General features: G+C 49.5%; 1 protein-coding gene across 1 annotated transcript in view; it reads left to right on the top strand.

The window, feature by feature from the left end:
* The window catches only part of ABCA3 (ATP binding cassette subfamily A member 3), a 64,543-nt gene extending 43,455 nt beyond the window's left edge, over positions 1-21,088 (top strand). Inside the window, exons 9-31 of the mRNA XM_048495027.1 lie at positions 210-383; positions 1,513-1,694; positions 2,128-2,274; positions 2,622-2,751; positions 3,214-3,368; positions 4,146-4,301; positions 4,640-4,850; positions 5,692-5,842; positions 7,290-7,388; positions 8,103-8,295; positions 8,811-9,114; positions 9,854-10,127; positions 11,738-11,942; positions 13,036-13,255; positions 13,364-13,522; positions 13,814-13,986; positions 14,404-14,538; positions 16,115-16,309; positions 16,617-16,804; positions 17,188-17,358; positions 18,463-18,650; positions 19,117-19,190; positions 19,672-21,088. Coding sequence (XP_048350984.1) covers positions 210-383; positions 1,513-1,694; positions 2,128-2,274; positions 2,622-2,751; positions 3,214-3,368; positions 4,146-4,301; positions 4,640-4,850; positions 5,692-5,842; positions 7,290-7,388; positions 8,103-8,295; positions 8,811-9,114; positions 9,854-10,127; positions 11,738-11,942; positions 13,036-13,255; positions 13,364-13,522; positions 13,814-13,986; positions 14,404-14,538; positions 16,115-16,309; positions 16,617-16,804; positions 17,188-17,358; positions 18,463-18,650; positions 19,117-19,190; positions 19,672-19,803 — 4,016 coding nt within the window. The 3' untranslated portion in view covers positions 19,804-21,088. The remainder of the gene's footprint in view (positions 1-209; positions 384-1,512; positions 1,695-2,127; positions 2,275-2,621; positions 2,752-3,213; positions 3,369-4,145; positions 4,302-4,639; positions 4,851-5,691; positions 5,843-7,289; positions 7,389-8,102; positions 8,296-8,810; positions 9,115-9,853; positions 10,128-11,737; positions 11,943-13,035; positions 13,256-13,363; positions 13,523-13,813; positions 13,987-14,403; positions 14,539-16,114; positions 16,310-16,616; positions 16,805-17,187; positions 17,359-18,462; positions 18,651-19,116; positions 19,191-19,671) is intronic.

Below are 21,088 nucleotides of genomic sequence, written 5' to 3'. Positions count from 1 at the left end.
GCTGCTGCTGCTGCTGCTGCTGCCGAGCACCTGGTCTGCTAAGGCATTTGCAATCTCAGATCAAGGAGGATCAAGATTGGTAGCCACGGATTGACTTCTCCCTTATCAATCTGTCCAAGCCCCTTTTAAGGCAATCAGGTTAGTGGCCATCCCCACCTACTATGTATTACATTTGCGCTTAACAGCATCCCTTGTTTCTGTACTCACAGCGAACGTGGCTGCTGCCGCCGGGGGTTTCCTCTATTTCTTTTCCTACATTCCGTACTTTTTCATTTCCCCCCGCTACGATCGCATGAGCCACAACCAGAAGCTGTCGTCCTGCCTTGTCTCCAACGTCGGCATGGCCATGGGAGCCCAGCTGATCGGCATGTTTGAAGGAAAGGGTGAGTCGGATCGCTTCCTACTGTACAGTTACGGAGGCTGGCTGGTCAGATTTTCATCGGCCTGATTGGAAATAGACACTCTTGACTGGTTGGCTTTGATAGAGTGCGCAGAACTGGGTCTGGACAATACTTCAGTCAAGACGCTTTGACTCTTAGCGCGCATGCGTAGCTGTAATGGCGCATTGTCTATCAGATAAAGGGGCAGGGTTGTTTATTATTTGTTAAAACATTTTTATGCTGCCTCTCCACCTAATCAGGGTTCCTAAGACAGTGAACGTGAAAAACACTTTAACATTAAAAACAGGATTTGCAATGATAAAATAATTCAGTAAAAACACATAAACATACAACACCTGAACCAGGGAGGAGGGCAGCAACAGTTATTGGGGGATATGCTGAACAAAAAAAAAACGCAACTTCAGCCGCTAACAACCCAAGAGCAAGATAGATAAATCTCACTGGAGAGGGAGTTTCATAGTTGTTGTGAAAGCCGATGTAGTTTCAGACTAGGAGCTGGGATCTCTGGATTTGAATCCCTGTTACTGCTGTGGAGGTTTGCTGGGTGCCCTTGGGCCCATCATTTTCTCAGCCTGGCCTGCCTCACCTGATTTTTGTTGGGAGATCGGGGTTCAAATCACTGTTATTGCTGTGATGTGCTGGGTGAAGAAGAAGAGTTGTATTTATATCCCCCCTTTCTCTCCTGTAAGGGGATTACAAACTCCTTTCTCTTCCCCCCTCACAACAAACACCCTGTGAGGTGGGTGGGGCTGAGAGAGCTCCAAAGAGCTGTGACTAGCCCTAGGTCACCCAGCTGGCATGTGTTGGAGTGCACAGGCTAATTTGAATCCCCCAGCTAATCCTCTACAGCTCAAACAGCAGAGCGGGGAATCAAACCCGGTTCCTCCAGATTAGAGTACACCTGCTCTTAACCACTGCATCAGTGCTGTTCCGTGGGCCCTCACTGTCTCAGCCTTGCTGACCTCACAGGATAATCGTTGTGTGGACAAGATGGAGGAGGGAAAAACAGTGTGATGAATGGCTTTGGGTTCCTGCTCGGGGTAAAAAAGTGGGTCATAATACATTACAAATATTCATCAGAGTTAAGCTGTCTTTTTGCTTGGTGTTCCAGGCACTGGTATACAATGGCGGGATCTGATGAAACCAGTCAGCGTGGATGATAATTTCACTTTGGCTCATGTGCTGGGAATGCTCCTTCTGGACTCGATCCTGTATGGGCTGGTGGCGTGGTACGTGGAGGCCGTCTTCCCTGGAGAGTATGGCATCCCGCAGCCCTGGTACTTCTTTATCATGGTGAGTCTGGCTACCTCCAACAAACCAGGGTGCTTGCATCCAGAGAGAATGGCAGCAACATGAAATAATCCCCGGATCAGAGGGCTGCATTGATCTATCTCTTGATGGAAAGCCTTTATGAGGCCAGTTTTGGAGGAGTGCTTTTTCTTTTGGCCAGTAGACTTAGTAATATTTTTTACATATATCTGTGTGGGGGAGTCCCCAGAGTATGTAGAAACCCTTACTTTGTCTGGGGTGGGCCATGTTTTCCTGGTTTACAATTATGGAGGGGCCCAGGCTGCTTCTCTTAACTTTTGTCCTGGATTCAGAATTTATTAGTGTCCTTCCCTACAAAAATTTTGTAGGGAATGAACCCCCTTGCAATGAATGAACCCCCCTGTAAATTACAAAGTGCTGTAGAAATAACACAATGCTTTGCGATTGCTTTCCCCAGCCTTCTTATTGGTGTGGCGGCTCCCAGACAATCTTGGGGAAGGAGAAGGAAGAAGAGGAGGATCCAGAGAAAGCCCTGAAAAGCCAGTTCATCGAAGAAGAGCCCTCAGACCTGGTGTCTGGGATCAAAATTAAACACCTCTTCAAGGTGGGTTCCTGCTGCCTGCCTGCCGGCCTGCAGGCGGAGACAGTGGTCAGGGCTGCTCTACTTGGGACAAGCGTTCACAACTCAGACTTGAGGATTTCTTAGATTAGATCTTTGGTTTTCTAACCATGTTCTTATGAAACAAGAACTTTCTTGGGGGTTTACCTGCCAGCACTTCTCAGTAAGAAGTACATAATGCAGGGCAGACATCCTGGGCATGACGTTCTGCCTGTCTTTCTGGGCCAAAGCAGACTTTGCGGCGATGCCTTGTGTAAGAGATGTGTATCCTGAAACGGTTATGAAAAAAGAAAATATAAACATTGGAATCCTTCTCTTTCAATTGTCTGCAGGTGTTCAAGGTGGGGAACAAGACCAGAGAGGCAGTCCAGGACCTGACCCTTAATATGTATGAAGGGCAAATCACAGTTCTTCTGGGGCACAACGGTGCTGGGAAAACGACAACTTTGTCCATGCTGACAGGTGATTTTGCAAACAGCGTACGCCCGTGTGTGTGTCAGCCCTTGCAGTCAGCAGAACTTTGTTTAGTTTTGGAAGGACTAGAGAATTTCAGGGTAGGGGAATGTGACTGTTGCAACCTGCTGAGCTTGTGACGCCTGGGATAACCTGTGAAACAATCACAACCCTCTGTAGGGTTTTTGTTTGAATAACTGGACGTTATTTGGCCAGTGAGGTGTCAGAGAAGGATATGGGAGACCCAGGTTTGAACCCTCATTTGTACCATGGAAACTCACCAGGTGATCATGGGCCGGTCTTGTCCTCTAAACCTAACCTTTCTCCCAGGATTGTCGTGAGGATAAAGTGGAGGAGAGGATGATGTAAGCCGCTTTGGGGGCCCAGTGGGATAAAAAGTGGGGTATTAAACAAAATTAAATAAAGTTATCACTCACATGAAGCCTGTTCTTTCCTCCCATTCTGCCCCAGGGCTGTATCCTCCGACCAGTGGCCAGGCCTACATCAATGGCTACGAGATCTCCCAGGACATGGTCATGATCCGAAAAAGCCTCGGCCTTTGCCCGCAGCACGATGTCCTCTTTGACCAAATGACTGTGGAAGAGCATCTTTTCTTCTATGCTGGGGTAATTTCAGATCGAGGCCTACGCTTCTGTCCGCCCGTGCCGCACCTAGCTCTGCTTGCTTAGTACGATCCCCAAATGCCGCACCTAGCTCTGCTGGCTTAATACGATCGTAGATAAAAGCAGTTGGACTTAAGTCTGCAGAGGGCACCCTACGTATAGCAATGCTGAGTAATCCCTTCTGTGCACCGTAATTATAGTTTTCCCAAAGTTGAACTCTATGTAGAGTCAAAGGGAGAACACTTATCTCTTGTTTAAGGGAGCCACACACCTGTTGCTCTTTTAAGGCACTGGGTGGAGGCTGGATTTATTTTGGCCATTAGAGTGCTGGACTAGACTGTCAAGTTCCCCCATGGCCCCTGGATGACTTGGGGCCGGTCGCTCACTCTCAACCTACCTCACAGGGCAGCTGGGAGGGCAAGATGGAGGCACAGAGAAATTATGCTCCTTGGAGGAAGGCTGGGATCAAAATATGATAGATTTGATTTTAAAAATCAGCTCATTTTTGTTTTGTTCAGTTGGTTAATTTTTATATGTATCTTTTTGATTGCATCTCACTTATGTGGCGGGCTATGAATACACTCCCGAACTTTTCGGTTCTAGGGCACTGAGGTGCACGCAGGCTGATGCCCTAGTTTTATGTAACTTCTGACACTATTTCCTTCATTAACCCTGAGGACTAGACACGTCCTGTGTACTTTTACTTACATAACAGAGCCCCCCTCTCCCACAAAACCAAACTGTGTGCTGATTATTTCCTTGTCGGTCTCTCTGCCTCAGCTGAAAGGTTTCCCTGTGGAGAAGCGCCCAGAAGAGATCGATCGGATCCTCCGCATCCTTAACCTGGAAGAGAAACGGAAGTCTCTGTCGAAAGCGCTTTCTGGGGGGATGAAACGTAAACTGTCCATAGGCATCGCACTCATTGGGGACTCGAAGGCAAGTCCTGAGAGTTTCTTTTTATTTGGCTGTATCTGGTGTTTTATGTTCTGCTCTTCAGGCAGCTACACTGGAAATCCCAGTGACTAAACCCCAGGATCCCCTTCTCCATGGAAGGCACAGGTTCCCTGGCTGAGCTATGGTCCTTCCCCAAATGCTAATATCTGTGCAAAGGGTACATTCTTCCCATCCATTGCAAAAGGTGCATTTAAATTGCCCCTTTCCTGGGAACCAGCGGAGGATCCGACCAACGCGCACCCACTTTTATGTATCATGCCAGTTTCAACTCTTGGCTGCTGCTCACTGCTGACACCGGACCCACCCTCAATGTCACGCAGGTGGTGATGCTGGACGAGCCCACCTCGGGCATGGACCCTGTCTCTCGCCGAGCCACTTGGGACCTCCTGCAGCATCAGCGGAGCGGCCGCACCATCCTGCTCACCACTCACTTCATGGACGAAGCCGATCTGCTGGGGGACCGCATCGCCATCATGGCGAAGGGGGAGCTCCAGTGCTGCGGGTCTTCGCTCTTCCTCAAGCACAAATATGGTGAGGGGGGAACCCTCATTCTAATCTAGTTCCAGATGTGGGCAGAACTGCATAGAAAGGAGAGTGCAACAGGCCAGTCACCACAAGGGGTCAGTCGCCTCAAGAAGGTTACTCAGAGCAGCAGTGGCATAACAGCAGGTGCACTCTGATCTGGAGAACCGGCTTTGATTTCCCACTCGGCCACTTGAGCTGTGGAGGCTTTTCTGGGGAACCAGATTAGCTTGTGCAACCCCACACAAATGCCAACTGGGTGACCTTGGGCTAGTCACAATCCTTGGAGCTCTCTCAGCCCCACCCACCTCACAGGATAGTTGTTGGGGGGCGGGGAAGCGAAAGGAGATTGCAAGCCCCTTTGAGACTCCTTACAAGAGAGAAAGCGGGGATATAAATCCAAACTACTACTCCTCCTCTTATTGAGACTGATTAGGGTGCTTAGCCTAAAAAAGTGAGTTAGGAGAGATGTGATAAAGGTTGATAAAATTATGCATGGCATAGAGAGAGTGGGTAGGAAGAAGCTTTGCATCTGCTCTGTGTTACTGGAACCCTGAGTCATCTTCTGAAATTGAAAGGTGGGAGATTCAGGACAGACAAAAGGAAGACGTGCTGTCTTTGCACCGTGCATGATTAATTTGTAGAATTTGCTGCCCCAGGATGTTGTCGTGGCCTCCATCTTGGAAGGACTTTAAAGTGGAGTGAACAGATTCACTGCACTGAACACATACCATACCTGAGCTCATGTTTTGCAACATACCTAATGTTTCTCCCTTTCTCCCTGCCCCAAAAACAAGTCAGACAAAGTCCATTAAAAAAAACAAACTGCTCCTGTTTCGATACCTTCCAGGTGCAGGATACCACATGGTGATGGTCAAAGAGCCCTACTGCAACCTGGGCGAAATCTCCCGCCTTATCACCCACTATGTGCCCAAAGCCACCATGGAAAGCAACGCTGGAGCAGAGCTTTCTTTCATCCTCCCCAAAGAGAGCACGCACAGGTAAATGCTGCCCTTGACACCAGTTGGGAACCAACCTGCATGTGGGTATGAGTAGTGTTGGTTGTGAGGGGGTCGGAGCCAGGGCATTCTATGGCATCAGTGCTGCACCCTGGACTTTTTAGAGAGCAGCACTCTACCACTTTGGGCACTGATTTTGTGGAGGTCTTTCTCTTTCCAGGTGGTAAGTTGTTTTCCCTTGTTTTCCCTTGGATCATTGCTAAGGGCTTTTCTGCGCAGTAATGGCTGTATTTGGGAACATCCCTCGGTATATTTTAAATAGGGTTACTCATATATAGTGCTCATATATAGTCATACACCTGATTAAAAGTTGGTGGGAATTTGCACATGCAGGTAAGAGGATGTGAAATACTGTGTTCCATCCCCTGTGTTGCATTGACACCGAGCCTTACTGTTTAATGCCAAAGTAAAGAATTCTGGGGTGTTTTGTCTGTGTTTTCTTGCCCATCTCTCTTTGCACAAGTTTGTAATACCAATAGTAATAATCATAGACATAGCAGTACCCAGTGACAGCAGGGTCAATGAAAAATAATATGAGAAGGTCACTAAATGCCACAATTTGAAAATCGAGCTTCAGCGTCTATGGCACAAGCCAGCTGAGGTCGTACTAGTGGTAACCGGCACGCTGGGTGCCATCCCGAAAACACTAGGGCAGCACTTGAAACATCTTCAAATCGGCAAAATTAACATCTATCAAATTCAGAAGGCAGCCCTGCTGGGATCCGCACGAATACTACGCCGATACATTACAACTTCACAGGCCTCTGGGTGAGACTCGAATTGCAATGAAAGGCCAACAACCAGCTAAAGATCTGGCAGCTGTGAAATCAACCACAGTAATAGTAGTAGCAATCTGCAGTTGATACTTTTTTCCTTTTCTTGAAAGCTCCGTGCCCACAGAGAGCAGTTCAATCAAAGTTGAAACTGAACATTTTGGCATGATCACAGCAAGTTTAGCCGTTGCGATAAGCATCCATCTTTGTCTTATACATGTGCTTCATACGAGCAGCTAGCACTGATTGGTTATCTCTTCTAAAATCAGACCAGCAAGTCTGAGACAATATTTGCCCTGACCCTATTCTCCTGGCACTCCCCTGGGTTTTTGGAAAATGGACAGGGTCGTTGTTAGGCAGGACTTGTCGCTGGGGGCCTTTGCTCAAAATATGGGATTTTCCTGGGCCACATTTGGCTTTGGCACCCCCTCCTGCAGAAACCCTTCTGGCTTCAGATCTGTCTCCTGTGGAAGCCATTTTAGGGTGGCTCTGATTATCCCCTCTCAAAATTCTGTGTGTTTGAAAGAGTTGGGGACCCCTGCTCTAAAGAGCAAACAGCATCTCCGTTGTGGGCTGCAGAAAAGACATAACAGCTTGTCTCGTAAGGTGCATTCCACTCCTCCACTTCCAGTTTTTCCAACTTCCTGTTTTTCTAGGTTTGAGGCTCTGTTCACCGAGTTGGAATTACGGCGGGACGAGTTAGGTATCGCCAGTTATGGTGCCTCGGTCACCACCATGGAAGAAGTGTTCCTCAGGTAGGCCCTGCAAGCAGTTTTGTCATTGGAGGGAGACCCATGACATGACAGTTCCTAGATTTGTCTGCTCTGGATTCTGCCCTGTGCTTTTAATGGCAGGTCGGTGTGCAGATCTTTGGCAGGTTGCGCCTAGATTCTAAACCTTTATCAATTTACTTGCTTAATCTCAAAGTCGGAAGGTACCGCCAGGGTCATCTAGTCCAGCCCCCTGCCAGTGCAGGGACAACAGCTGTAATGTCCCCAACCAGCAGGTATCTAGTTGATACTTAGAAACTGCCAATTGTGACAAATCTACCACCCCACAAGTAAGACCGCTCCGGCGTTGAATGCAGCTCACCCCTGGGAAGGTCTTCCTCAAATTTAGTCGAAACCTCCTTTGCTGCAGTTTTTATCCATCTGTTCAAGTCCGGTCATCCATCACAACTGGAAACATACCTGCCCCGTCCTCTGCGTAACATCCCTGTCAGTGTTGGAAGGGAGCAATCATTTTACCTCACAAGTGTCTCTTCTGCAGCATAGAGATTTACTCTGAGTTACGTACAAATTGTGCATGAGTACAACACCTCTTTGAAGCAACGAGAGCTAGGATCTGGATTTGTTTTTAAAAGAGAGACTTGATTTTCAGGCTTCTGAGGTGTAATATGATTTTTTTAAAATCCCACAACTGCATCTGTCCTTCATTTGTGTGGGTGGCCCTCTCTTTCTCCCTTGCAGAGTGGGCAAGCTGGTTGACTCCTCTATGGACATCCAAGCCATACAGCTGCCGGCGTTGCAGTACCAGCACGAGCGCCGCTCCAACGACTGGGCCATGGATGACTCCAGCAGTCTGAGCGGGATGACGGATGTGACAGACGACAGCGGGGCCCTCATCACAGAAGACTGCTCCAATGTGAAGCTGAACACCGGGGTGTGTGCCCAATGGGAGCTCTGGGGAGATGGGGCCTGCAGGGACAGGAACCGAGTGGTGCGGTGGTGGTGAAGAATAGGTGGATTCTAATCTGCAGAACTGGGTTTGATTCCCCACTTCTCCTCCTGAGTGACAGAGGCTTATCTGGTGAACCAGATGTGTTCCTGCACTCCTGCGTTCCTGCTGGGTGACCTTGAGCTAGTCACAGTTCTCTCTGAACTCTCTCAGCCCCACCTACCTCACAAGGTGTCTGTTGTGGGGAGAGGAAAGGAAAGGAGCTTGTAAGCTGCCTTGAATCTCCTTACAAGAGAGAAAGATGGGGTATAAATCCAAACTACTCCTCCTCCTCCTCCCCCCTCCGCCTCCTCCTCCTCTTCTTCTTCTTGACGAAAAGGCCAATTTTCCACAGGCGAAGCTTTTGTGGGCCACAGTACACTGTTCTGTGGGTCAAAGTTCAGTGCTGTGACTATCAGTGCACCTCGCCTTACCTGTTCTGTTTTTTTTTCTGTACCTAGTTCTACCTCTGCTGCCAGCAATTCTATGCCATGTTTATGAAGAGGGCTGTGTACACCTGGCGCAACTGGAAGATGGTGGCTGGACAATTCCTGGTGCCTCTGATTTTCACTGCCTTCGCCCTGATCGTAGCCAAGACCTTCCCAGGGCCTCGGGACTCTCCTCTGCTCCGGCTAACCTTGAATCCTTATGGCCAGACCACAGTGCCTTTTTCAGTCCCACAAGACTCCACTTTGGCCCAACAGCTAGCAGTGCAGTATTCGAATCTGGTTCACGCTCAGCACCAGTGGCCAGAAGAGGTGGCAGGTGAGTGACAGGACAGGGGTGGAAATGCTAGGTACGGGAGAGATCCGTTATTATGTTTTATCATTTCTTGGAGCAAGATGCACATTCCAGATTATTTTTAAGTTGGCTGGGATGTTGGCTGTCTGGAGGCCCTGAATGGCATTGGCTTAGCTTCTGTGATGTCACCAAATGTGCTCAGTTACAGAATGTTCACTGACATCTGGGCCAGAAACTGATTTGCCTGGCACACATTGTGTGTGGCGGGGAAAGTACCTGGAGAATGGGAAGATGGTGAAATTGGGGTGCCACAGAAGTGGAGTGGCTGAGCCAATGAGGTGAGAGGCTAACGCGGGAACACCTCTGATCCTGACTTAGAACCGAAAGAGCTATTTTCTATTACAGCCAAAAGAGAAGCAGCATTTCTAAGCCACCAGTTTAGGTGTCTGATATCTGAATAAAAAGGTGTAACGTGGCCAGCAAAAACCAGGCCTTGCTGTGCTTGGAATTAAACTTTCAGGCAAGCCTTTTTAGTATGAGACCCTCATGCCATGGGCCTGCATTGTTTCCTGCCCTATGCGTTTGTCAGTTCACCGAAAATTCCCTGTTTTGGTACAAACGGGCAGAATTTGTGTCCTCATGGCTGTAGAGAAAACCTTTCTCTGCAAAACATCTAAGCCATCTTTTGAGATGAGTTGCGGTTTGGAGCAGGACTTCCAGATGCTCAGCAGAGGACCTCCTTATCAGCTTGCTGTCTTTGCAGACGACCTTCAGGAATACCTGATTTCTCAAGCAGCCGAAGAGGGAGGTGCTTTCAACGAGCGCTGCGTCGCAGCGGCTTCCTTCGAAGAGAACGAGAACCACACGTGGGTCACTGCGTTCTTCAACAACCAGGCCTACCATGCTTCTGCCGCCGCCCTGCTGCTGGCCGACAACGCCTTGCTGAAGCTGCTGGCGGGCCCCAACGCTTCCATCACCGTGTCCAACTTCCCGCAGCCTCGCAATGTGACTGAGACAGGGAAGGACCAGCTCATGGAGTGAGTCCCCGTCCCCCTTTGACATCCTTTGCAAAGAAGTCTGATGATTATTGCCGCTGCTCAAGGATTATAAAATTTTAACAAGCCTGCTTGTGTTAGAAAAGGGGTCTCTCGAGTGGTACCCACTGACACCTTTCTTGGTGTCCTCCCAGTGAGAGCCAGTGTGGTGTAGTGGTTAAGAGCAGGTGCACTCTAAGCTGGAAAACTGGGTTTGATTCCCCGCTCTGCCACTTGAGCTGTGGAGGCTTCTCTGGTGAACCAGATTAGCTTTGCACTCCCAACATACGCCAGCTGGGTGACCTTGGACTAGTCACAGTTCTACTCTCTCAGCCCCACCTACCTCACAGGGTGTTTGTTGTGAGGGGGGGAGGGAAAGGAGAATGTCAGCCCCTTTGAGTCTCCTTACAAATCCAAACTCTTCTTCTTCTTCTTTTACAAAATGGGTGGGGCTAGGTGGGCCTTTTTGCCCAATAGGGCTTCGGATTGCCCGTGTAAATTAAAGACATCCTGCTAAAAAGAGCATCTGCCTGAACTGAGGAAGAGTTACTATTAGAGTTATGTATGACCTCAATCGCTGACATTTTGTGGTTGGATCTCACCATTGCAACGGCCATTTTTGTGTTTAGTTCTATTGACTTAAAGCAGCTGTTTTGTGGTTGTGCCCACCACCTTGTGTCAGGATTTTAAAGGTGCCCACAGACTCAAAAAGCTTGATCCCTGCCTTGAGAGAGAACTTGAATTATTAATGTCTTGGATATTATGGATTTATTGGTATACATTAATGTGCTACAAATGGCTGCTGTTATTGTTCTCCGAAGTTGTTTTGTTTGAAATGTTAAGTCGCCATCTGTAATTAGGTTCTATTTTAGTCCTATGTAATTTATCAGTGTTATATTGCTACAGCATATCTGTTTATTATGTTGTCAGCCGCCCTGAGCCCTTCGGGGATAGGGTGGGGTATAAATATAAAGTGAAATGAAATGAAATGAAAAATTATTCATCGGTGGCAACTGGATAACCTGGAACCAAAGAGCCATCTCTCCCCTGCTCCCAGTTTATTATGTAAAAACTTTCTGGCCTGATCCTTTGAGTGCAATTCTTAGTTAAGGAGTTGTTTCGGCTTGAATGAGGGTTGGAATTTAATCCGTGGAGGTACATTGGAAGGGAAGTCAGAGCACGCCTGCACAGCTCTTTGTTTGCAGGACTAGAGGTGCTTCTGTAAGACACCTGGGCCTGCACGGTCCAGGCACCTGGGGCATTCAACATTTCTCTACTCACCCTGGGGGCTGGTTTTACAAATGCAACAGAGTTGGGCATTGAAAGTGGATTGTATCACTCCAAATGAAGGTGGTGTGTGTGTGCAGTGTTCAGTGTGTGTGTGCTGTTTACTACAGCTTCTCTCTAAAGACACACTTCAGCAGGCAGGATTTGGCCTAGAGAACTCACCAGTCGCTTGACACTGTTGTGACAGTTCCCAGGCATTCTGTTATCCTCTGGGCTTGGATGAGGGTTCACAACCATTACCCAGCCAGCCAAGTGGGCCGTGAAAAGACTGCCAAAATGAACCACTCACGTCCCGCATAGCTCACCTGCTTTTATTGTCCTGCCAGAGGCCAGACGGGCTTCGCCATCGCCATCAACCTGCTCTACGGCATGGCTTCCTTGTCCAGCACTTTCGCCCTCCTCCTGGTCAGCGAGAGGGCCATCAAAGCCAAGCACGTCCACTTTGTCAGCGGGGTCTACGTCATGAACTTCTGGCTGTCGGCCCTCTTGTGGGATCTCATCAACTTCCTCACCCCCTGCGTGCTCATGCTGGTGAGTGGGACCCCGTCCAGTTCCCTGTGCGGCGCCTGAAGATGCTCTTTGTGAGCGGGGACCTCATTTCTCATCCCAAAACATGTTTTAAGCGGGAGACGTCTGGCTGCTGGCTCACTGCTCGCCAGTCCCGGCAAATTCTCAAGCTTGGCATCGCCCCCTTTCGCTCCTGGCACAAGATTGTTGCTGTTTTACCAGCTAGGTTTCTGCTGATGAAGCTACGAGGGATGGTACCCCAGGAGATGGCTGTGCTGAGCAGCCAGGCCATCAGGGGAAGAGCTAGCTGAACCTGGGAAGGAGCAAGCCAGGGCAAGGAAGAAACCCTAAGAAACAGTGGAGGCGAGAGAAGAGTGAGAAGGAAGGAGGCCAGGTTAAGGCCTGGGGAGGTGGTCTAGATGCGGATGGGCCTAATGGCCCTCCCAGTGGGTCTGCATGGGTCGTCATGAAGGTGAAAAGTGTTGTCACGTCACAGCTGGCCTGTGGTGACCCTGTAGGGCATAGGTGTCAAACTCAGGCCCTCCAGATGTTCATGGACTACAATTCCCAGGAGCCCCTGCTAGCATGGCCAATTGGCCCTGCTGGCATAGGCTGATTGGAATCATAGTCCATGAACACCTGGAGGGCCTGAGTTTGACACCTATGCTGTAGGGTTTTCCAGGCAAGAGGTAAACAGAGATGGTTCGCTGTTGCCTGCCCCTGGGTCTCAACCCATCCACGTATGTCTCACGTGGAAGTGCTAACCAGAACTGACCCTGCACAAGTGGATTAGAACATCTTACCATTTTGATTGTGGTGGGTTTTCTGGGCTGTGTGGCCGTGGTCTGGTAGGTCTGGTTTCTAACGTTTCACCTGCATCTGTGGCTGGCATCTTCAGAGGTGTATCACAGAGAGAAGTCTGTCTCACACTGTGTTTAGTAACAGACTTCTCTCTGTGGTACACCTCTGAAGATGCCAGCCACAGATGCAGGCAAAACGTTAGGAATAAGATCTACCAGGTCACGGCCACACGGCCCGGAAAACCCACCACAACCGGTTGAATCCGGCCGTGAAAGCCTTCGACAATCTTACCGTTTTTCCTTGTTCAATCTTCCAGGTGATTTTCCAAGCGTTTGACGTGAAGGCATTTACTCAGGACAGCCATCTGGTCGACGTGATGCTGATCTTCCTGCTCTATGGCTGGGCCATCATCCCTCTCATGTACCTCCTCAGCTTCTGCTTCTCCGTGGCAGCCACGGCCTACACACGCCTCACCATCTTCAACATCTTCTCCGGCACTGCCACCTTCCTGGCAGTCACTATCATGAGCATTCCAGGTAAAAGGACCAGAGCTCTGGTGGAACTGCCATTTTCCAGCGAAAACTAGTCAGACCAACTGTGGGTCACCTGGTTGACTTTTCACCTGGTTGACTTTTCCCTTCTAGCGCTCGGGATGGTCGATCTCTCCAAGTTGCTCGATAAAGTCTTTTTGGTCCTGCCAAACTACTGCTTGGGGCAGAGCATCAGCTACTTTTACCAGAACTACGAGTTCATCCAATTCTGCTCCTCTTCCTTTGAGGCTGTTTTGGTCTGCAAATTGTTCAGTGAGTATCGCATGCGGTCTGTGCCTTGGCTCCTTGAGGCAGATTGGAGCGTGGTGGGGGGCAGGTGGCTGCAGCTAAAAAGGCTTCTCCCGAGATAAATGCACCCTTTCCTCCCTAAAACCCGGCTGTGTTCAGACACCCACAGGCTGTGTGCTTGGGGGCGCAGGCACGATTAAAATGCTTTTCTCTCTCCTGCTGAAACCATCCGGACTTAGAACTATTTAATTTTGGTTGGAGCTTCCCAGAATCTTTGCCGTGGGGCTGACCTCTCTCTTTCCCCCTCCTTCCCAGATATTAGTTACCAAACCAATTACTTTGCATGGGAAAGCCCTGGGATTGGGAAATACTTGACCTCCATGGCGGTTCAAGGGCTCAGCTTTCTCCTCCTCCTCTTCCTCATTGAGACCAACCTCCTTTGGAGACTCAGGACTGTCATCTGCAGCATGTGTCGGCGGCGGAAATGGGTGAGCTGGGGCACGTAGATCACAAGCAGTTCACATGCTTGTGAGGAATCTCATGCTTTATGGATGTCGATGGTGCAAATGACATTTGAGAAGGGGTTTGTTGGTATTTGGGAATACAGTTCCCAGTCGCTCAATCCAGTAATGAAGGAGTGACTGTTGTGCATGCTAATTAGTTAGTGAGGTCAGAAGTCAGTGACCAGGTAATTGACCCCTATTGGTCGAGCAGACCAACCCGGCATGAGATACATGCAGGTCTGCACGTAGGCAATAGGTATATATCTTTTGTTACTCTCTGCACATGCTCTCTAGTAGCTTATTAGCTATGTGTCGTTGGCAGTTTCAGTAAAGTGCTGGATTGTGGCTTGTTGGTGGCTCGCTGTTCATCTCTTGCTTCCCCCCCCCCGCCCCCCGCAATAGGTGCTCTTGCTGAACAAAGTCCCTGTCCTGCCAGAAGACCGGGATGTTGCAGATGAGAGAAAGAAGGTCTTGGAATCTCCGCTGGAAACGCTTTCGTCCCTGAACAGTCCTCTGGTCATCAAGGAGCTTACGAAGGTGAGTCAAAGCCTTCCCACATAGCTTCCAAAGCTGAGCTCATTTTGTTTGTTGATTTATTGTGGCGTAATTCTGCTGCTTTGTCGAAAAGCACACAAGAGCGATGAGGATGGGGTTCAAACCCGTGCACGCACAGCGCAACAGAGATTTCCTTCCTTCCGCTGAAAATGAAAGTAGAACGTTGCCCTGGGGCCCACTTCATTCAGTAGCTCCAGACCTTGCACGTGGTTTAATAAGCAAGTGCTCGGCTGCTCACCTCGGGCGAGTCACAATTTCATCCAGGTGATCAGCTTCCTAGTTTTTGAGTTGATCGATGGCCCTTTTAAGCTACCTGTGTTCCAGGGATGTTCAACACAGGGGTTGTGTGCAAGCAGCCTGGATGATAAAAGTTTTCTTGGGGGTAGGTGAATGGGCCAAGGATGCCAACTCCATCTTGGGAGATTCCTGGAGATTTGGGAGCTCTGCTGAGGAAGGATGAGGTTTGGGGCAGGAAAGGAGGTCAGTGAGCCTATGATGGCAGAGATCCATTTTGGAAGCTGCCACTTTGGGAGCATCTCTGGTCTCGAGATCAGTTGAAATCCCTGGGTAACTCCAGGCCCCGAATGGAGGCTTGCAACCATAGGGTGGCCTGCTACTTTCAGTTGGACTTACTGGCATGGTTGAATTTAGGCGCAACTAATCACATCGGTGCCTCCAAGTGCCCATCAAGGGCCTTGAGCAGTTGCCTCGCATGATCTCAGTAATCCTTTCGATCGCCAGATAAGTGGGTCAACTTTATTAATATCCCTGTTCAGCAGACGAGAGGCTGAAGGTGTCCAGAGCACACTGGCTTGCCAAAGGCCACAGAGCGAGTTCATGAAAAGGGCAGAATCTGAACAGAAATGTCCTGGTTCCCAGTTTAGTCTCGCCGCTGCTTGGCTTAGCCCTGCGTTGGAACACCACCTGGAGCATGCCCTGGAAACTGTTGGAAAGCATCAGCAAGGCCTGCTCTTTTTGAAACATGACAGATGAAAGCAAGGGATGTTGGCAGTTCTGTTCTATTTATTTTTTTAGCTCATTGATAGTCCTCCTATCTTGTTGGGATACGAGATGGATTGCAAAGTCAGAGAACAGTGCAGTAAAGAAGCATAGGACACAGAAGAAAGAATTTGATGTTAGGAACAGTGAGACTTAAGTCAAGCCAGCATGGTGTAGTGGTTAAGAGCAGGTGGATTCTAATCTGGAGAACTGGGTTTGACTAGCAGAGGCTTATCTGGTGAACCAGATGTGTTTCCGCACTCTTACATTCCTGTTGGGTAATCTTGGGCTAGTCAGAGTTCTTCGGAACTCCCTCAGCCCCACCTACCTCACAAGGTATCTGTTGTGGGAATAGGGGAGGAAAGGAGCTTGTAAGCCACCTTGAGTCTCCTTATAGGAATGAAAGGAGGTGCATAAATCCGGAACTCACTCTTCCTCAAGCTCTTTTGGAGTGGGGCTGAGGCATGAACTGGCCCTATGAGCCATTACACAGTTCAGGTGCTGAGGTAGTCTGGCTTGGCACAAAGCACCTCCCCCCCTTTTGCTCCCGCTCTTCCAGGTCTACAGCAGCAGAGACTCACGCCTAGCCGTGGACCGAATCTCCCTGGCGGTCAACAAAGGCGAGTGCTTCGGCCTCCTTGGCTTCAACGGGGCAGGGAAAACCACGACCTTTAAGATGCTGACAGGGGACGAGAGCATCACATCCGGAGACGCTTATGTAGACGGCCACAGCATTTTGGCCAATATCAAAAAGGTAACCCACGGGGGCTCGGTGGCAAATATTATGTCCCAATGTGGTGGAGTCTCCTTCAGAGGTTTTTAAGAGGGGCTGGATGGCCATCTGTCAGGAGGGGGTTGGACTTGATGGCCCTTGGGGTCTCTTCCAACTCTATGATTCTATGATTTATCAGAATCCTGCCGCTAATCTGCATGGTCCTTTTTCCGCTCTGAAACTTTTGAAAAAACAAAAAACAACAACCCTTCCCAAACCCTATCTTTGTACCCATTTGATCAGAAGGCTGACTGCTGACTCCGTTTCCCCACTCTGTTCTTGGGTTCAGGTCCAGCAGCGGATTGGCTACTGCCCTCAGTTTGATGCCCTTTTAGATCACATGACCGGGAGGGAGACCTTGAGCATGTATGCCCGGCTGCGGGGCATCCCCGAGCGCTACATTGGCAGCTGTGTGGAGAACATGCTCCGAGGCCTGCTGCTGGAACCGCATGCAGACAAGCTCGTCCGAATGTACAGGTGAGGGGGGAGCTCCGCAACGCTTGATGTAGGAAGTGCCGGAACTGACTGCAACTACTATACTGTTGGAAGACTTTGGACGTGGGATAGCATGGCTCCCCACTCCCCACCTTTCCCAAATAACCACACATACCACAACATTGATGGCAAGAGAGCTTCAGCAGACATTTTGTAGCTGATGATGCCCCCACCCTTCCACTAATGGGCGCAATTCAGATGATGCCCCCACCCTCCACTAATGAGCGCAAGGATACAGTCCACCACAAGGGTTGTCCTGTGGTCATTGCAAGCCCCCACCTCCATCCTTCCTCCCACTTGCTGGGGTTTTCATGGGTGCCTTTCTCCCTCCTGGGGTTTTCATGGGTGCCTTTCTCCCTCCACAGTGGCGGTAACAAGCGGAAACTGAGTACTGGAATCGCCCTGATCGGCGGCCCACCTGTCATCTTTCTGGACGAGCCCTCCACAGGCATGGACCCCGTGGCCAGGCGCCTGCTGTGGGATGCAGTCACCAGGACGCGGGAGTGCGGGAAGTCCATCATCATCACGTCCCACAGGTGGGGACCTCTTGCCTGTCCTTGGACAAGCGAGGGCAACGGAAGGAGGGAGACTGTGAGACCAGTGAGCCCATTTAGATTCACCTGTAATTCAGACCAGGTGCCCAATAGGAGGAGCTCTGGTGTGCTGATTGCGGTGCCCAGAAGCTCCAGCGACAACCAGGGCCTTGGTGAATAAATGACACCCTAACTAAATGTAATAAGTAAACTGCTACTGACACAACAACACTCTGATTTCCTTGGAATATTTCAATCAAGCCAGAAAGGCGGTCAATTTCATCAGGTGCTGCTTACAGATTTGTCCCTCCCTCCCTCCCTCCCTTCTTCTGCCTCTCAACTTCAGTCCCTTTTCTGTAAATTAGGACTAATCCACTTTTCAGGGTTGTTGTGAATGAACAGAGGGTTGCAAATGGAAAGTGCTGCATTAGCAGAGGCGAGGAGCTTTCCTGCCTCGTGCCAATTTTACAGAATACCTCCTAGAAAACTAGTGGTTCCTCCATGAGTAGATCTGCAGGTAGAGAGACCAGAGTTGCCAGTAGAAGGGATTCCTCAAGCATCCGTAGTTCAGATCCATACACCCTCGGTGCTGTTGTGACATCCCACAATTTCTGTCCCTTCGCTGTCTATTGCAAAAAACTCTCTAACGTTTTGTCCTTCCAAAGAAAACCAAACGAAACAATATCAGTGTTTACAAGTGGAAAGTATCACAGCTACCTCTAACACACGTATAGCCATTGTGGTGTAGTGGTTAAGAGCAGGTGCACTCTAATCTGGAGAACCGGGTTTGATTCCCTACTCTGCACTTTTGCTGTGGAGGCTTCTCTGGTGAACCAGATTAGCTTGTGCACTCCGACACATGCCAGCTGGGTGACCTTGGGCTAGTCACAGTTCTTTGGAGCTCTCTCAGCCCCACCCACCTCACAGGGTATTTGCTGTTGGGGTGGGGGGAAGGGAAAGGAGATTGTAAGCCCCTTTGAGTCTCCTAGCAGGAGAGAAAGGGGGGACATAAATTCAAACTCTTCTTCATCTTCTTCTTAGCATTTGTGTAGCACTTTGAACAGACTGTGACCGTTCTGTGACCTTCGTGCTCTCTCTCCCCCACAGCATGGAGGAATGTGAGGCCTTGTGCACCCGGCTGGCCATCATGGTGAATGGACAGTTCAAATGTTTGGGCAGCCCTCAGCACCTGAAGAGCAAGTTTGGCAGCGGGTACACCCTACTGGCCAAAACCCAAAGTGATGAAGAGGAGAACCTGCTGGCCTTCAAGACGTTTGTGGAGAAAACTTTCCCAGGTAGTGAGCCTCTGTGAAAGTCTGGACTCGGCATCATTTTCTCGAAACAATTTACCATCCTTACACATAATTGCCTAAGGGGTGGAATGTCCAATGACGAACCCCCCAGCCAATGGGCACGCACGACTCACAAAGTGGATGACGTTCCATCCCATCCTTGCCTACGTCCCCCTGACCCAGGAGGCTTCCCCTGCCCCAAACAACAAACCAGCCTGCTGAGGCATTGATGGATTGCCGCCCACTGCCCTACTAAGCCTGCCATGAACCTCCCCGTTGCACCCTTCTCCACAAAAAAGCATTTCCTATTGAAAGCAGCTCATTTTGCCTTCTGCCCTGAGCCACATTTGGCTCCAGAGCTGCAGATCATAGACCTATTCCTACAATAGAGCATCAACTTTGGATGGCTTCTTCACTTCTCTTTGCTACCGATGCACACTGAGCGTGTCTGTTTTTCGTCCTGTTCTAGGGAGCGTCCTGAAGCACGAACACCAAGGCATGGTTCATTATCACTTGACCAATAAAAACCTCAGCTGGGCACAGGTAAGGGCTTGGTGGCGGGCTGGAACAAGGTTCTCGCAGTTGTATGTTCCTTGTATCTCCCCTGCTGGCTTGTGCTTGGGTAGAATGTCACAGGGGAGCGGATGGTTTGGCCCCAGCCAGCGAGGAAATGCCTCTTAGACAGGTCAAACTGCCTTGTGCTAAATCAGGCTCTGGAGAATTACTAATTAAAACAACAGGATAATTAAATTTTCCTAATATTAAAATAAGTAAATAAATAACATTGAGCCTTTACATACACATTTTATAATAACCCGAGGAGATAATAGCCACATGAATGGGAGCTGAGCTGTGGGGAAGAGCGGGAAAGCTTGGAGTATTTAGTTTTCTTACTTTAAAAAAATGTCGCCCAGGGAGAAAGAGCTGTGTTTCCTCTTCTCATCGTCGTCTTTCACACTGGCATTTCTTTCCTCTTCTCATCGAGCGGCGGGTGTCTTTTTTGTGTTTGTGGCATGACTCCCAGGTGTTTGGGGCGCTGGAGAAAGCCAAAGAGAAGTACCATGTGGAGGATTATTCTGTCAGCCAAATCTCCTTGGAGCAAGTCTTCATGAGCTTCACCCGTTTCCAGCACTACACAGAAGATCGAGGGAAATGAGGCGGGGCTAAAGGGGGGGGAGGCCCCCCTCAGTTTCCTGGGACTGACCTGCTGCCTGTATATATAGTATACATAGAGACAGTAATTTATATTATCAACCATGACTTCAACAATGCAGAAAAAAGGGGCGGACGTTCTCACCGCGTGGCAGGACCCCTGCCTGTCACATTTCTGGGATCAAGAAGGAGAGCGTGCATGGGGTGAATGCGTTTGTGTGCTCGGGTGTATGCCTGTGTGTGAAATGCACGGGAAGCAACCAGCAACCTGTGAATTTCACAAGCTCTTCCATTGCTTCGAAGCCCAGGATTGGCTCCTGGGCCTTCGGTGACTCGCTACTCAGCACGTCATACTCTCAGGCACTTTGGAATCCCCGCTGGATCCGTGCCCATTATCATGACCTTTCTACGGGGTGCTGGCAACTCACACGCACCTGGCTGTGTCTGTACATTCAAGAAAACATCTCTGTCTGCGTCAACATCCGTCCAAGCTTCCTCCTGCAGCAGTCACGTTATCTGGGGCCGTGAAAACGGAAGAAAGAAGAATATATTCAATTGAGCGGGTTTCCCACCACGAGTCTGAATTGGATCTAATGGATTGGATCCATTTAACAGATGGGGAGGGTGTGTGTGAAGTGTTATTATTTTTCAGAAAAACGTGAGGCCCCGTTTAGCGTTGGTGCTCATCCTTGTAGGATTTCCAACGAGCGCCTCTCCTGGGGAGGGTTGCCCATATCTGGTCCAGTCCCTCTTCTCTGATTTGTACTTGGAAGCTTACTTGCGCACAAGCACAACTGTTATTCCAAGGGGGGGGGGGGTTGTCATTGTTTAAAGAGATGTTGTTTGGCGGTATCAGCTTTCGAAAGCATTCATCAGCAGAGGATATTCCTCGGTGGTTAAAAGCACGGCTTGGTCAGGCTACGTAATTCCGTCTGATGCTTGTGCTCAGCCGATGCCGCCTTGAGTGGATAAGTAAGACATGGTTTCAGAATCTCATTAACAGATCACAGGGTATCATGTGGCTTGAATGTTGGGAAGCATTCTGGAGTTAGGTCGGCCCTTTGTTGTGCAATAGACTGTTAACTGCTTCAAAAGGGAACCATCCCCCACCCCTTCCCTGTTCTTCCCTCTGAAATCTCTAGAAAAGAGTTGTAGATCACACTGCCAGAGAGCCAGTGTGGTGCAGTGGTTAAGAGCAGGTGGGTTGTAATCTGGAGAACCAGGTTTCATTCCCCACTCCTCCACCTGAGGCTTATCTGGTGAACCAAATGTGTTTTCGCACTCCTACA

Source organism: Sphaerodactylus townsendi, linkage group LG04 (genome assembly GCF_021028975.2).
Source record: "Sphaerodactylus townsendi isolate TG3544 linkage group LG04, MPM_Stown_v2.3, whole genome shotgun sequence".
Taxonomy (NCBI): Eukaryota; Metazoa; Chordata; class Lepidosauria; order Squamata; family Sphaerodactylidae; genus Sphaerodactylus; species Sphaerodactylus townsendi.
The sequence above is the reverse complement of the archived record's forward strand: the minus strand, read 5'-3'. Positions and strand labels throughout refer to the sequence as shown.